Below are 13,366 nucleotides of genomic sequence, written 5' to 3'. Positions count from 1 at the left end.
ATATAGAGCCAAGTACCACTGATCTATTAGCATGAAATTATAAGAACACATTCTCCAGCATAAATTTGTTTAGAAATAACATCCGCATTTAAATATCATTCTGAGAAGCATCTTACTGACATGAAGATGGAGTCTCGCTCTGTCACCCAGCCTGGAGTGCAGTGGCGCGATCTCGGCTCACTGCAACCTCTGTCTCATGGGTTCAAGCAATTCTCTGTCTCAGCCTCCTGAGTAACTGGGATTACAGGTGCCCACCACCACACCCAGCTAATTTTTGTATTTGTTTAGTAGAGACAGGGTTTCACCATCTTGGCCAGGCTGGTCTTGAACTCCTGACTTTATGATTCACCTGCCTTGGCCTCCCAGAGTGCTGGGATTACAAGTGTGAGCTAATATTATAGGGGACAGAGGCTCATCAATTCATCCATCTAAAATTAATATTGATTTAAAAAAATATTTTGAGGCTTTCAATAAACAAACCCAAATCTGATGTGTTATGAAAGTAAGAGCAAAGGATTTCAAGTTCCATCCACACCCACTAAAGGCCGGCCTTCCTGCTTCACCCCCAAACTCCCAGAAGATCATCATAGCCCTCCTCCTAGCTGCTCTAACTTCTCACTCTTGTCCAAACCTGACTGGCTCTTTCAGATGACAGGGCCTTCGAAGATTACATTTCACCTAGAATTTACCTCTCCCTCACTGTACCTGGAATTATTTTATTCAAAAATCTCAAATATCTTTCTGTTGTGAGGTTAAGTTATTCACTCCTCTTGGGAGTTCCTATAACACTATATCCATCATTTACTTAACAGACTGAAAAAAAAGTCTCTCTCCTATATTAGGCCATTAGAGGCTTCAGGACAGGAGCACTTCTTATCCATCTTTCCATCTTTAGTATTAAATACAAGACTAGTATGCAGAAAGTGTCAAGAAATTCTTTTTGAATGAATTACTGAATCATTTCTATACCAACTGATGACTCCAAAAGTATAACCTCACAGCTGTACCTTGGCAGCAGCCTCATAAATAGGTTTCCTAAATCTACCCAAGAGGCGAGAGCCCCAGTTAGTTCTGGGCATCACTGCCATGGTGATCTTTGACTCCTATCATGGCATACTCTGCTAAAAAAATAATAAATTCCCTTTGCCTATAGACAGAAGTTGGACTTGAATTCATAGACCATTGGAATCTGGCTTCAGCCTCTTATGTACATCATCACTGTAGCCTCAATCCTCCCTGATCCTACTCCCTCTTGGTCTACACTCTGCCTCCCATATCCACCTGTGTCCACCTGAGTCCCATCAATTCCTCAAAACTTAGCATGTCTCACATTGTGCATGAGTCAGCCTCAGGATACTCAGTAAAATCTCTCCTATAGAGGTTCCCAGGCTAGTATTTTGTATTTCTCATTCAATACCTATATCACATCAATTAAATGATGAAACATGAAAATGACTAGTACAACCAGACATTTAACAAATGGTTGTACGTAGTTCAGTGAGGTGGAATAAGAAAAGCCTGTGGTTTTTTTTTTTTAAAGTAAGTCTAGGAATAAGATGAGTAAAAATCAGCATAAAACAGAAAAATTTAGCCTCTCTGTATATATACTTATCCCTATTAATACAAATCACATGATGACCATATACTTGTAAACACAGAAACACTCATTTGAAACTCAGCATTATCAAACAGAAAATAATGAAAGTTTCCAGGTTCCCAGGGAGGTATATTCTTCTGAAGGAGATAAATTTTCATAGGCTCAGAAACTAATCTTCTTTCTCTTATTTTTATCCTCAAAAACACATATAATTAATAATTTAATTTTCAGCTATCTATGAAGTATATATATATTCCTCTGTATAAATTAATACATTGGTATTTTGGTTTATAATCAGTATCTTTTTATGCTGATTAAGAGTCCCTTCCCTAGAGCCCAGTCAATTTCAGCTCAGTTCAATAAACATTTACTGAATATTTACTATGTTCTGGGCCCTTCCTAGATCTAAAAATGAGTAAAAAGTCAGTGACATTTAGGAATTCCAAAATGAATGAGAGACGATAGAAAAATAAGCAAGTAGTTCAAAATAATATAGTGAATATAAAAATGGAGCTTTGTAGAAAGTATTATGAAAAGACAAAGGAACAGAGTTTCCGTGATTCATGAGCAGAGATTTACAGGATGAACAGGAGGTGGACAAGAATCCCTGGATAGGCTAGGGAGACACTACAGGCAAAAAGAGCATAAGGAGGAAAAAAAAAAAAAAAAAACCTAGAAACATGACAAAGCAAGATGTGGATGGTTTATAAGCCTGGGTATTACATAAAGCGGAGTAGGGGACAACACTGGTGAGAAAAATCTTTAAAAGCATGCATGGATTGGGTACTACAAGCCATGATAAGGAATTTTTTTTTTCCTGTAGGAAATAGACAGTCTTGAAACATTTTACCAGTGGCATGCCCAGATAAGTTTTCTAGACAGATCATTTTGATGGCTAAGTTCACTTACTATATATTTACTGATGAGCCAGGATTTAACTAAGCAATTTTCGAAAAGGCCATTTTTGTTTGCTTGAAGTATAGTGAGTAAATCTCACTATGTTCATGAAGTAAGATTTAAAAATATTAGCAAAGAAGACAGGTATGGTGACTCACACCTGTAATCCCAACACTTTGGGAAACTGAGGCAGGTGGATCACTTGAGGTCAGGAGTTTGAGACCAGCCTGGCCAACATGGTGAAACTTCATCTCTACTAAAAACAAAAATAAAAATAAAAAAACTATATATATCTGCAAAGAAAAGGGCAAACAGCAATAGAACTTTATCATTAACTATCGAAACATCTCTGCCATCTTTATCAACACTACAATATATTAGGAAAAAAACAAGTTATCCTCATGATTACTCATTACAGAAATGCAAATCAAAACCACAATCAGATGCCACTTCACACCCACTAGGATGACTGTCATCAAAAAAGACAAATAACAAGTGTTTACTAGGACATGGAAAAATTGAAACCCTCATACTTTGCTTGTGGGAATGTAAAATAACACAACCACTTTGGAAGCAGTCTGGACAATCCTCAAAAAGCTAAATACAGTTATCATATGACCTAGCAATTCCACTGCTAGGCATATATGCAAGAGAAGTAAATGCCTACGTCTATCCTAAAATTTGTACACAAATGTTCATAGCATCATTATTTATATAGCCCCAAAATGTTAACAATATCTATCAACTGATGAATAAACAAAATGTGGCATATCCACATTATTATTTGCTATAAAAAGAAATGAAGTACTGACACATACCACAACTTAGATGAACCTTGAAAATTTGCTAAGTGAAAGAAGCCAGTCATAAAGAACCACATATTCATATATGAAATATACAGAATACATAAACCTATGGAAACACAAAGTACATTAATGGTTGCCTAAATGTGGGACAGTTTGGGGGCCTAGGGGGTGATGGTTAAGGAATGCAAGGTTTCTTTTTAGGGTGATGAAAATATTCTAAATTTGATTATGGCGATGGTTGCATAGCTCTGTGAATACACTAAAAACCAAATAATTGTACAATGTAAATGGAAGAGTTGAATGGTGCGTGAATTACATCGCAATAAAGTTGTTTTCATTAAAAAAATCAAATCTTTAACAATATTTTCAAAATTTGATTTCCTCTTTCTTCATGAAGCCAGATGGTGTCCTTCCCAGTACAGAAAGTACTATGACACTGAAGTGCCAGAAAAATAGAACATTGAATCTGCTACTGGCAATTCTTTTTTCTAGAAAAAGTAAACTTCCAGTTGTTCAGCAGAAAACAATTTATTTCTATGATATTCAAACAATAAGAGAACAGAAACTTTGACCCATCTGGCATAAAAGGTGAACTATAATGTTTCAACAACATCAAAATATAAATGCTTTTCTGTCAATTGATTTCATCTTCCATCTGTCTTAATCCAATCACTACTGTAAAAATTATCAATAATTATGGCTTGAAATTATCAATAATTATCAATAATGATATCAATGCTTGAATAATCAATATTTAAGCATTTAATCAATGCTTAAAATAATCAATAATTATAAATGCTTGAAAGCAGAACCATGAGGAAGAAGGGAGTTAGCTTTTGAACAAGAAGACTTGAAACTAATCTCTGCCAAGGCCAAGTAATAGCCATGTGATCTCAGGCTAATATTTAACTTCTCTGAGCATCAAGTTTTTAATCCGCAAAATGAGAATAATACCAATTCCACTAACCTGTCAAGATTTTGGTTAGGATCAAATAGTATTTGCTACCAGAGGCTAACTGTTTGCCACTATAATGCAAGACCAGTAAATTCGGGACACTGGTTATTATAGTATAAAATTAAACATTAGAAACTTGAGGTAGAGTTTCAGAAGCAATAAAAGTCAAAAAGGGAAATAAAACAAATTAAAAATATTCAAATTCTTTGAAGACTGAGGACATCTAACATGAAGATATATAAAAATATGAGCATGAAAAAGAAATTTTACATGATATATTTAGACCCACATTTTCCTTAAGATTTTTCCTTAAGATTTTGAAACATATTGCTATAAAAGTGATGAGTTATCTATTGTTATAATTATGAATAAGTTATCATTGTTGTCAATTCCAGAGTCTAAAGTTAATACTAAGGTAGCACTTCAATCTTTATTTGCTTATAACCACATTCCTATTAGCCCAGGAGTCAGATGAGATAAATACACTGATAAGGATACTAGATAACAGAAGACATAACAGAGAAAATTCACCTAAAAAAAGGGAAACATGTTTGCATGTATACATAATTAAATGTGTATTCATGCAAACAATAAATTGGCTTCAAAACAATCTGGCTGTTAATACCCTGGGTCTATCTTATCAACCAGAGTTAGTTTTCCCATACTCTTATTTTTTCACCCCTAGGCAATCCAATATTGCCGGAAAAATAAACACGAGCATGCTAAGTGGCTTTAGTGCAAATATGTGTCTCCAGCTTCAGCTGGGATTCCATGGTTACTTGGAAATCATGTGTTGTCCCTAGTCTTTTCCTTCTCATGCTTCCCACAGCAGCAATACACTTTAAATCTTTTTATCTCTAGTCTTCTGCCCTACCATCTTGAAGCATCATTCTTGCCAATAAAGAAAACAGATACCATAGAATGTTGATTTTCTTTCAGCCTCTCTGACAACATCAATAGTAGCACCCATCCTTTACTCAATTCATCAGAACAGCAACTAATAGTGTGATTCTTCATTTATTATCTGCCATGTGCCAAGCGCTAGGCTAAACACTTTACATATAATAAGTAATTTGGATCCCACAATAATTTTGTAAGTATTTCTGGTTCTACTTTATAGAAAAGTGAAGCTCAGAGGGCCTAAATGACTTGTTCGAGGTGCTTAGCTAATGAATGGTAAAAAACATATTTTAATCCGGGTCTGCCTATGATGTCTCCTGGCCTCTGGAAGGGGGTTTCAGGCTTGTCCCAACACCTCCACTTTTACACAGGCACACCACATTAATAAATGTATTGTCACTACTGGGTGATCTTTCTCTTTCCTAACCAGGACTGAGAAAAATTTCATAATTGTTATGCCTAAGTGAAAAATGTGATTTATGCAACTATACATGCCATGCATTTGAATATATCTATATTAGTTACATTAATAAAAATTTTTAACAAAATATAAATTGATGATTTAGAACTTCTTAAAGACATGCAAGCTGAAAGACTGACTTCCATTGTATTTACAAGAAAAACTTAAAATACCAGGTTATGCTGAAAACAGTTACCATCTTTCCTCTTTCTCTTCATCTGCTGAGCAGAAAAAAAACAAGAAAAAAGAAATTTCCTGCTTCAGTTTAGCAACATCTGCAGACACAACAACCGTTTTAAAAACTGTGTCCTCCTCTTAATGGTCCTTACAAATGTAGGCCCTCATTAGCTTCAGAGAGTTTTCTCACATGACTTTTAATTAAAACTTTGCCCGTTTAGGTCTTTAATGGCACATCCTAAGCTACAAGGTTTATCGTGCTTCTTACACAGAGGTTTAATTCCCTGGGTCCACATCACATTACACCCTTTTCTTGGAGATGGAGTCTCGCTCTGTTGTCCAGGCTGGAGTGCGGTGGTGTAATCTCGGCTCACTGCAACCTCCGTCTTCTGGATTCAAGCGATTCTCCTGCCTCAGCCTCCCAAGTAGCTGGGATCACAGGTGTGTGCCACCACACCTGGCTAATTTTTGTATTTTTAGTAGAGACCGGGTTTCACCATGTTGGCCAGGCTGGTCTCAAACTCCTGACCTCAAGTGATCCGCCTACCTTGGCCTCCTGAAGTGCTGATATTACAGGCATGAACCACCACACCCGGCCTACACATTTTTTTTTCTACTGTTGAGGATTACCATCAACACTGTAAAAGCTAAGCAAGCAAGGGTTTGAGTTTATCTTGTTGAATATTCTATTCCCCAGTACCTACAGAGAAGTAAATATTGAATAAAGATATGTTCTATTAAGTAGAGGCAAGAAAACAAGATAGGCAATATTGTATAACCTCTACTGCCTTTTAATAAAATTTCTCTGGAACAGTTACACGAGTACTATAAAGATATCAAAATCCAGAGCCCATAATATCTTTTAAGCTTTAACATAAGATTTTGTTTTAATATTTAGTTTGTATTTATTTTAAAGCAGTCTTAAAACCACTTTTGTCATTTATTGATTCAAAATAAGCCAAATATCAAGGAATAATTTGTATATTTTAAACTCACATGTATCTTTTTATAGAGGTAAATTTTTATCTTTAAACACTAGGTTTCTTCCAGATCAAAATGTAGCTTCCAGAATGCAAAAAGGATGTTAGTTGTATCTGTAGTTCATAAACAGCTTGTAAATCATTTTAGAATTCACAAACTCCATATATATTTATCACTGCATTCATTTTTAAACAAATATTGCAAAAGATTGCACATCGTGTGAGAAATGTCACCTAAATGCTAAAAAAGCCCGGTAAATATCAATTCTTAATGGTAGGTTCTTTGTCTATCATCAAAATAAATATCAGCTTCTTGTCCACTTTCAGTTTTGCTAAATGCCACCTACTTATAAATTAGTTATAATGATTCAAAACACACAGTTATATTTTGACTATGATTTGTCAATTTTTCTCCCCTTCCCCCAAATCAAGATTTGAAAAATTAAATGTAAAAAGTATTTACAAACCTCCATCCATCCTTCTGGAGATAACTGAAGGCTCCGTCAACAACACTTGCAAAGAACTGCCCTCCTGTGATGAAGAGGGTATTAATGGTGACTAATCGGCCTCTTAAATTGGGTGGTGAGACCTCCGCAATGTACACTGGCACTGTCATAGAAGCAATGCCTATAAAAACAATGAAAAGTAAACGTGAGACATTTACTCGAGATTTCTGTTGTAATAAATACTAATGCTAGATTTAGGCATACACTTACATATATGGGCTTGGTTTTCTACTTTAAACACAAGTTTACCACATATTTAAGATTCTGTTCATAACAATTTGGGGCTACTGCAGACCAGTAAAAATGTATGTGAGATATCATTTTTCATATTATCACTTGAAAGTCTACAAATGAAAGCACCACTAAAGGCCTAAGATAATTTCAGAGTGCATATCAGTATGCTTTATAACTTCTTGAGGACTAAAAATACAAAAATAAAGTTTTCTAGATAGAATGATTACTGAAATATTTTTAGTTTATATGGAAATGTAATCAGACAATAGTGAGAATAAAAAGTTATCTTAGGATACATATTAACTATTCAAAAACATAGTTAGAGGCCAGTGGATGTGCCAAAACTTTTAATTGGTTTACTAATAAGAAATTCATATGTTAAATCACCTTATTCAATTGGTTAGGTGTACATTTCAGAATAAAAGAGTTTACAGCTAAGGTATATTTGGTTATATTAACTTTAAATTTTTTTCTATCTGAAATTAATGCAGCATTCTCTATGGCAGTAGTTCTAACTTCACTGATAATCAGAATTACTTACGCAACTTTTTTATTTAAATAAAGTTGCTCTTACCTCACCAACCCCAGACCTACTAAACAGAGAACTACAGAGGTGGGGGATGAAACTGTCCTTTTAAAATTCTCCAGAGGTGATCTTGAGGCTCTGTGTATTTAAAAACCTAAAGTTGTATAGTACAGAACTTTGAGCCAATCCAAATGATTTCTTAAAGTCTCGCCCTCTTGTGGCACCTGCAATTTCCATGTATGTCTGATTATTTAGCCAATTTTAGTATTTAGTATTATTTAGCCTGTTATATAGTATTCAGCCTTACCCAAAGGTTGGACAGATATTGATTTGCTGTATCTAATCAATACTTAACAAAGTCTCCATAAAAAATAATTACCTACAAATTTTAATTTTTATATCTGTAGATACTATAAATCAATCCTTAGATTAAGCCAGAATATCAATAAAATGAATAAAACAGATCTATATAGAATTGCTTTTAACAAATTGCTTTTTAACAAATTTGTGATTGCAAAAAATAGCTTGCGTTGAAGGAATCAGTACTAAGAAACCTGTTGCTGTGTTTTCTGTACAAGGGCTGTTGAAGGTACTATTTATTATATTGCGTACAGCAAGAGACATTTCTCTATGTAACTGCAATAGTTGTACTTTTCTACAAGTGATTTTTGTTAGTTGATGGCTATTATAAATCACAGCCTTTTTCATTTCCCTTTCTATGTATGCAGTCAGAGAGGCCCACCTCCATCCAATGTTCTGGACTTCAAGGTATTATTTTGTGACACAAACTCTCTTCTAATGCCGTAACAGTTGTAATTTATCCTATCATAGGTAAATTTTTCCTCTATTTTTATTTGCTTTGTTACATCTTTGAACAAGGCAAATACATACATAAATGAACAGATAAGCAAGATTTATTTAGGTAATATATATTTATTTGGGAAAATTCACTGTGTTATTGCATAACTACTGATAAGTAGTTGTTAAATTTGCACATAAGTCAAACCATTAAGTATCAGAATTAGATACTAATTTCCACCAATGTTGTTTGCTACTGTAGTGCCTGTCAATAATCTTATGACTTTGAGTTTCACAGAATAGTAAGCATGTGCTAATGGACACAGTATTAACAGTCTTCACAATTAAATCATCACCTAAGCAGCTGAAGTTTCCATTTGACTGCTAATCAATTTAACGGCACAGACCACCCTGAAATGCCCTCATCTAACTTGGAAAGAGGAAATAAACATCTACTGAAAACGTTGACAAGGGATTTGTATACTCTTTTTAGTTCTTTCACTATTAGAACATCTCAAACTTTCATAAATCAAACAATAATTTATCATTTGGATTTCTTTTTCGGCTTTGTTCTGTCTATGAACGGGAATTTGGTTGTTCTCTTTAGACACAGCTCTTTATTTAGCCATGCAGCCACAGATTTGAGCATGGGAAATCAGGACTGTGGTTTCAGGCAACACATGCTTGTCAAAAAAAAAAAAAACATAGATTTTACTTGACAGAAACACAGGTATGTCCTCAGACCCTGATAAAGCTCAATTATTTAAAACAAACATCAGAGCTTTGAAAGTAGCACATACTGACAACGGGTAAAGACTGAAGACAGACTTACTGGATTTGGAGTTGGAAAGAACCATAAAAGACCTTCAGTTCAATGAGTGCTCACGCTGATTTAACACTGCGACAACTGCCTACATTCAGCAGATATTTTACAGGGACTAATTATCTTATTTAATCCTCAGGATATCCCCTTCAAGGGCGTGTAATTATCTCCATTTTTCATACCCCAGGTCACACGATGAGTAGGTAGAAGAATCAGAATTTAAAGCAGACAGCAAGATTCTAAAACCCAATTTTGATGGCACAAACTATATTGACCAATCATTATAAATAAGGGGAGGCTCTGGAACCAGTGGATTTTAATTCCAGCCTTGCCACTTATCAGCTGGTTAAGTTTGGACAACTTAACTTTTCTGGGTCTGAAGTTCCTCATCTATAAAATGGGAACAATAAAAGTAAAAGTAACTCCTTCATAGGAGTTGAGAGGATTCAATGAGCTAAGTAAAGCACCTAAAACTGTGCCTGGCTTACAGAAGGTAGTCAATAATATCAGCAATTATTTTTATTCTTATTATCATCTCTAGTTATGAGGCATCACAATTCTTTCCATTCAATTCAACCTATAATAGGTGACAGGATTATAAGGATGAGTACAAACAAAATAGGGTTTCTGCTATGAGGGAAAGCACACACAAAACCTACTCACAAAAGCATACAATCTAGTAATTAACTTCAAAATAACATGGTAAAGGGTCATAATAAAGTTATACACTGGCTTCCACTGTGGCATGCTGACAATGACCAGGTGGTAGTTGGAAAGGTTGGACAGTCAATTTTGCACAGAACATGAGCTTAAAATAAATGAAATGGCACAGGGTTTTCTGAGAGATAAATAGAAAATGTGAGGCGGAATATGCGTGCAGATAAGATGGAAGAGACAGAGGGTGCCTGAGTCATGGAAGCAGCATCCATTAATCAGTGAGTATTCATCAGACTCTGGGTCTGAGCTCGGCACTGTGTTAAGCATTTTGGTGACAGTGCTCTAGGAGAGAGACATGAGCTCCGTCCTCATGGAGCTTAGGGTCTGCTGGTTGAGTGGGATGGGTCTTGTCAAAGGGGAAGTGTGAGGAACATCAGGCTATAGCAAAGGGACCAGCCCAGCCTGAGGAGTCAGCAGGGCCTTGGATAGAAGTCATATTTAAGCTGAGATGTAGTGAGTAAGAAAGTGAGAGTAGGTTGGAGGTAGGGGAGAGTTGGGAGGTACTGCAGACAATCAGATCAGCTTAGATATGGGCCTTCAGGCAGGAAGATATGCATTCTGCTGAGGAAGGGGTGGCGGACTACTTTTAGAGAAATGGGCAAAGATCAACCACAGTGTAAAGGATCTTAAATGCCAAATTAAGGGCTTAGCACACACAAGCCTCTGAATAGGGTAGAAGAGGAAGATGCATGATCAGGTTCATGTTTTTAAAGGATCATTCTGGTTGGAGTATGGAAAATTGATTGCAGGGAAGCAACACATACAGTGGCAGCAATGGAGATGGACTGAAATGAAGAGATTTAAGAATTATGTCTTTGGTATCTAGGTTAAAGAGAATATGAATAGCATGTGAAGGATAAGGAGAGAAAGAAGCTGAGGATGATGTTTCGATGTCAGGAAAAAGTAATTAGGAGCATGATGGGCACTTTGTACAAGGATAAGGAGGGGCAAAAATGAAGTTTGAGTACAAGATAATAAGGTCAGGTCATAGATGGATTGAGTCAGAGGCACTTTGTGAAATATAGAAGTAGATAGTAAGTGGTGTGCTTGATGGCGTGCTGGGAATACAGATTATTTACATGTGAGTGGTCCCACCCCCTCTCTGTTCCCCCTACCCAATAAGGTCTTCGCCAGAATAACCTGTCTTCTCCTTTATCCTCAAAGGAGAATTTGGTCTTCGTCAGTCTAGTTCTTGCGCTTTTATCATGCTAGGCCAAAAAAAGGGTGGAGAAAAGAAAACATGGGCAAATGATGAAGTATGTAGGGAGAAGAGTAAAAAAAGACAAAAAACAGTTGTGAGTGAGAGACTCGGGGTCAGTCTGGAGAAAATGGGAGCCTGTAACAAAGGGAGTAAGCCTTGAGTGTGGAAGTGAGGAGATGATAGCGGTTTTAAGAAATAATGCTGATTTGTAACCTACATGCTACTATATTCTTCAAGAGAAGTAAGTTAAGAGCAGTTCTGCCATACTATTGCTTTTAGTTGCTGGACTATATTTCTTCAAATGCAACATCAAACTGAGATTTGGCCAGGTAGGGCTTGGGAGTTAAACAACTAGGTGGAGCTCAAAGGATGGTTCTATGTGGACAATGTACATAACTGAAACTATGGAAATGGACAAGATCACTCAATGGCATATGAGAAGAATGCTTAGAATAGAATCCTGAAACAGTCCAACAATTAAGGGACTAGGAGGGGGAACTGAGAAGGTAGATGACCAGCAAATATCTACCTTACCTTTCAATACTATGTTATTTTTAAAGGCTTTGTATGTTACCATTTTGTCTTATCATGTAAAATCATCCTACCAGGCTGGGTGCAGCTGGCTCACGCCTGTAATCCCAGCACTTTGGGAAGCCAAGGCAGGTGGATCACGAGGTCAGGAGATTGAGACCATCCTGGCCAACACGGTGAAACCCCGTCTCTACTAAAATACAAAAAATTAGTCAGGCATGGTGGCACGCGCCTGTAATCCCAGCTACTCGGGAGGCTGAGGCAGGGAAATCGCTTGAACCCGGGAGGCAGAGGTTACAGTGACCCAAGATTGCACCATTGCACTACAGCCTGGTGACAGAGCAAGACTCCATCTCTAAATAAATAAATAAATCTATAAACAGGCTGGTGGGACAGATATAATTTATTATCCCCCTATGAAAGGTAAAGCAGCCCAGCCCCACAGACAAATATAAAGGGATTTTCAGAAAGTCACATGGCAAGTTAATGTCAAAATGGGTCTCACAGATCTAGGTCCCCTAACCTTTGTAATGTGCCATTCAAGGGCTGGGTGTCGTGCCATTCAAGGTCTGGGTGTCATGCTTATGTGATCCTTTGGAAATGTCTCAGAAACATTTTATTTTTGACCTTATTACTTTGACTAGCATACATAAACTTCTAGGAGCAGAAGAGTCTTCTGTCTTCCCTGCCCCTATTGCCTGCTAAGTGACTTACTGCCACCAGACATCATGTTAAAGAGCTTGGAACAATTAGTAAGAAAAACGAAAACTGAGTATGATTAATTGTATAATTTGGGACTAGACAAGTTTAAACCATAAAACTGCTTTATGAAACTGGAAAAGTAGGAGGATCCGTGCTCAGTCTACTCACATCTGTCCAATACACACATGTGAAACACAGGGCCTGTTAACACCTTGCTATTAATAAAAGCAACCCATGCAAACTATAACTTATGGATTTCTAAACATAGAGCTCACTTTTGAAAAACCTTGGACATGAAGGCTTTGTCACCCCAAAATCTACTTTCCATTTTGGGAAAACAAATGGAATTTTGACCCTTGACATAGCTCATTATTCCAATTAAGGAGGGATGGTTAAGTAAAACTACTGCTTATCTTTAGCGTCTATCTCAAATCACTATTATGTATCTGTGTAATTCCGTCCTCAATTTATATAAACCCCAGAAATATTCAAATAAATGAGCAAAAACTTCCCCCATTATTTACCTAATATCTGTTTTAAAGAAAGAAAATATAGC

At 36.3% G+C, this 13,366-nt stretch overlaps 1 protein-coding gene across 1 annotated transcript in view; it reads right to left on the bottom strand.

Moving 5' to 3' along the window:
- SLC2A13 (solute carrier family 2 (facilitated glucose transporter), member 13) overlaps positions 1-13,366 on the bottom strand; it is a 426,909-nt gene that overhangs the window by 333,655 nt on the left and 79,888 nt on the right. Inside the window, exon 4 of the mRNA XM_011936118.1 lies at positions 7,240-7,399. Within this exon, the coding sequence (XP_011791508.1) occupies positions 7,240-7,399 (160 nt within the window). The remainder of the gene's footprint in view (positions 1-7,239; positions 7,400-13,366) is intronic.

Source organism: Colobus angolensis, unplaced genomic scaffold (assembly GCF_000951035.1).
Source record: "Colobus angolensis palliatus isolate OR3802 unplaced genomic scaffold, Cang.pa_1.0 Scaffold150, whole genome shotgun sequence".
In the NCBI taxonomy this organism is placed as follows: Eukaryota; Metazoa; Chordata; class Mammalia; order Primates; family Cercopithecidae; genus Colobus; species Colobus angolensis.
This window is presented reverse-complemented; position numbering and strand designations above follow the sequence as displayed.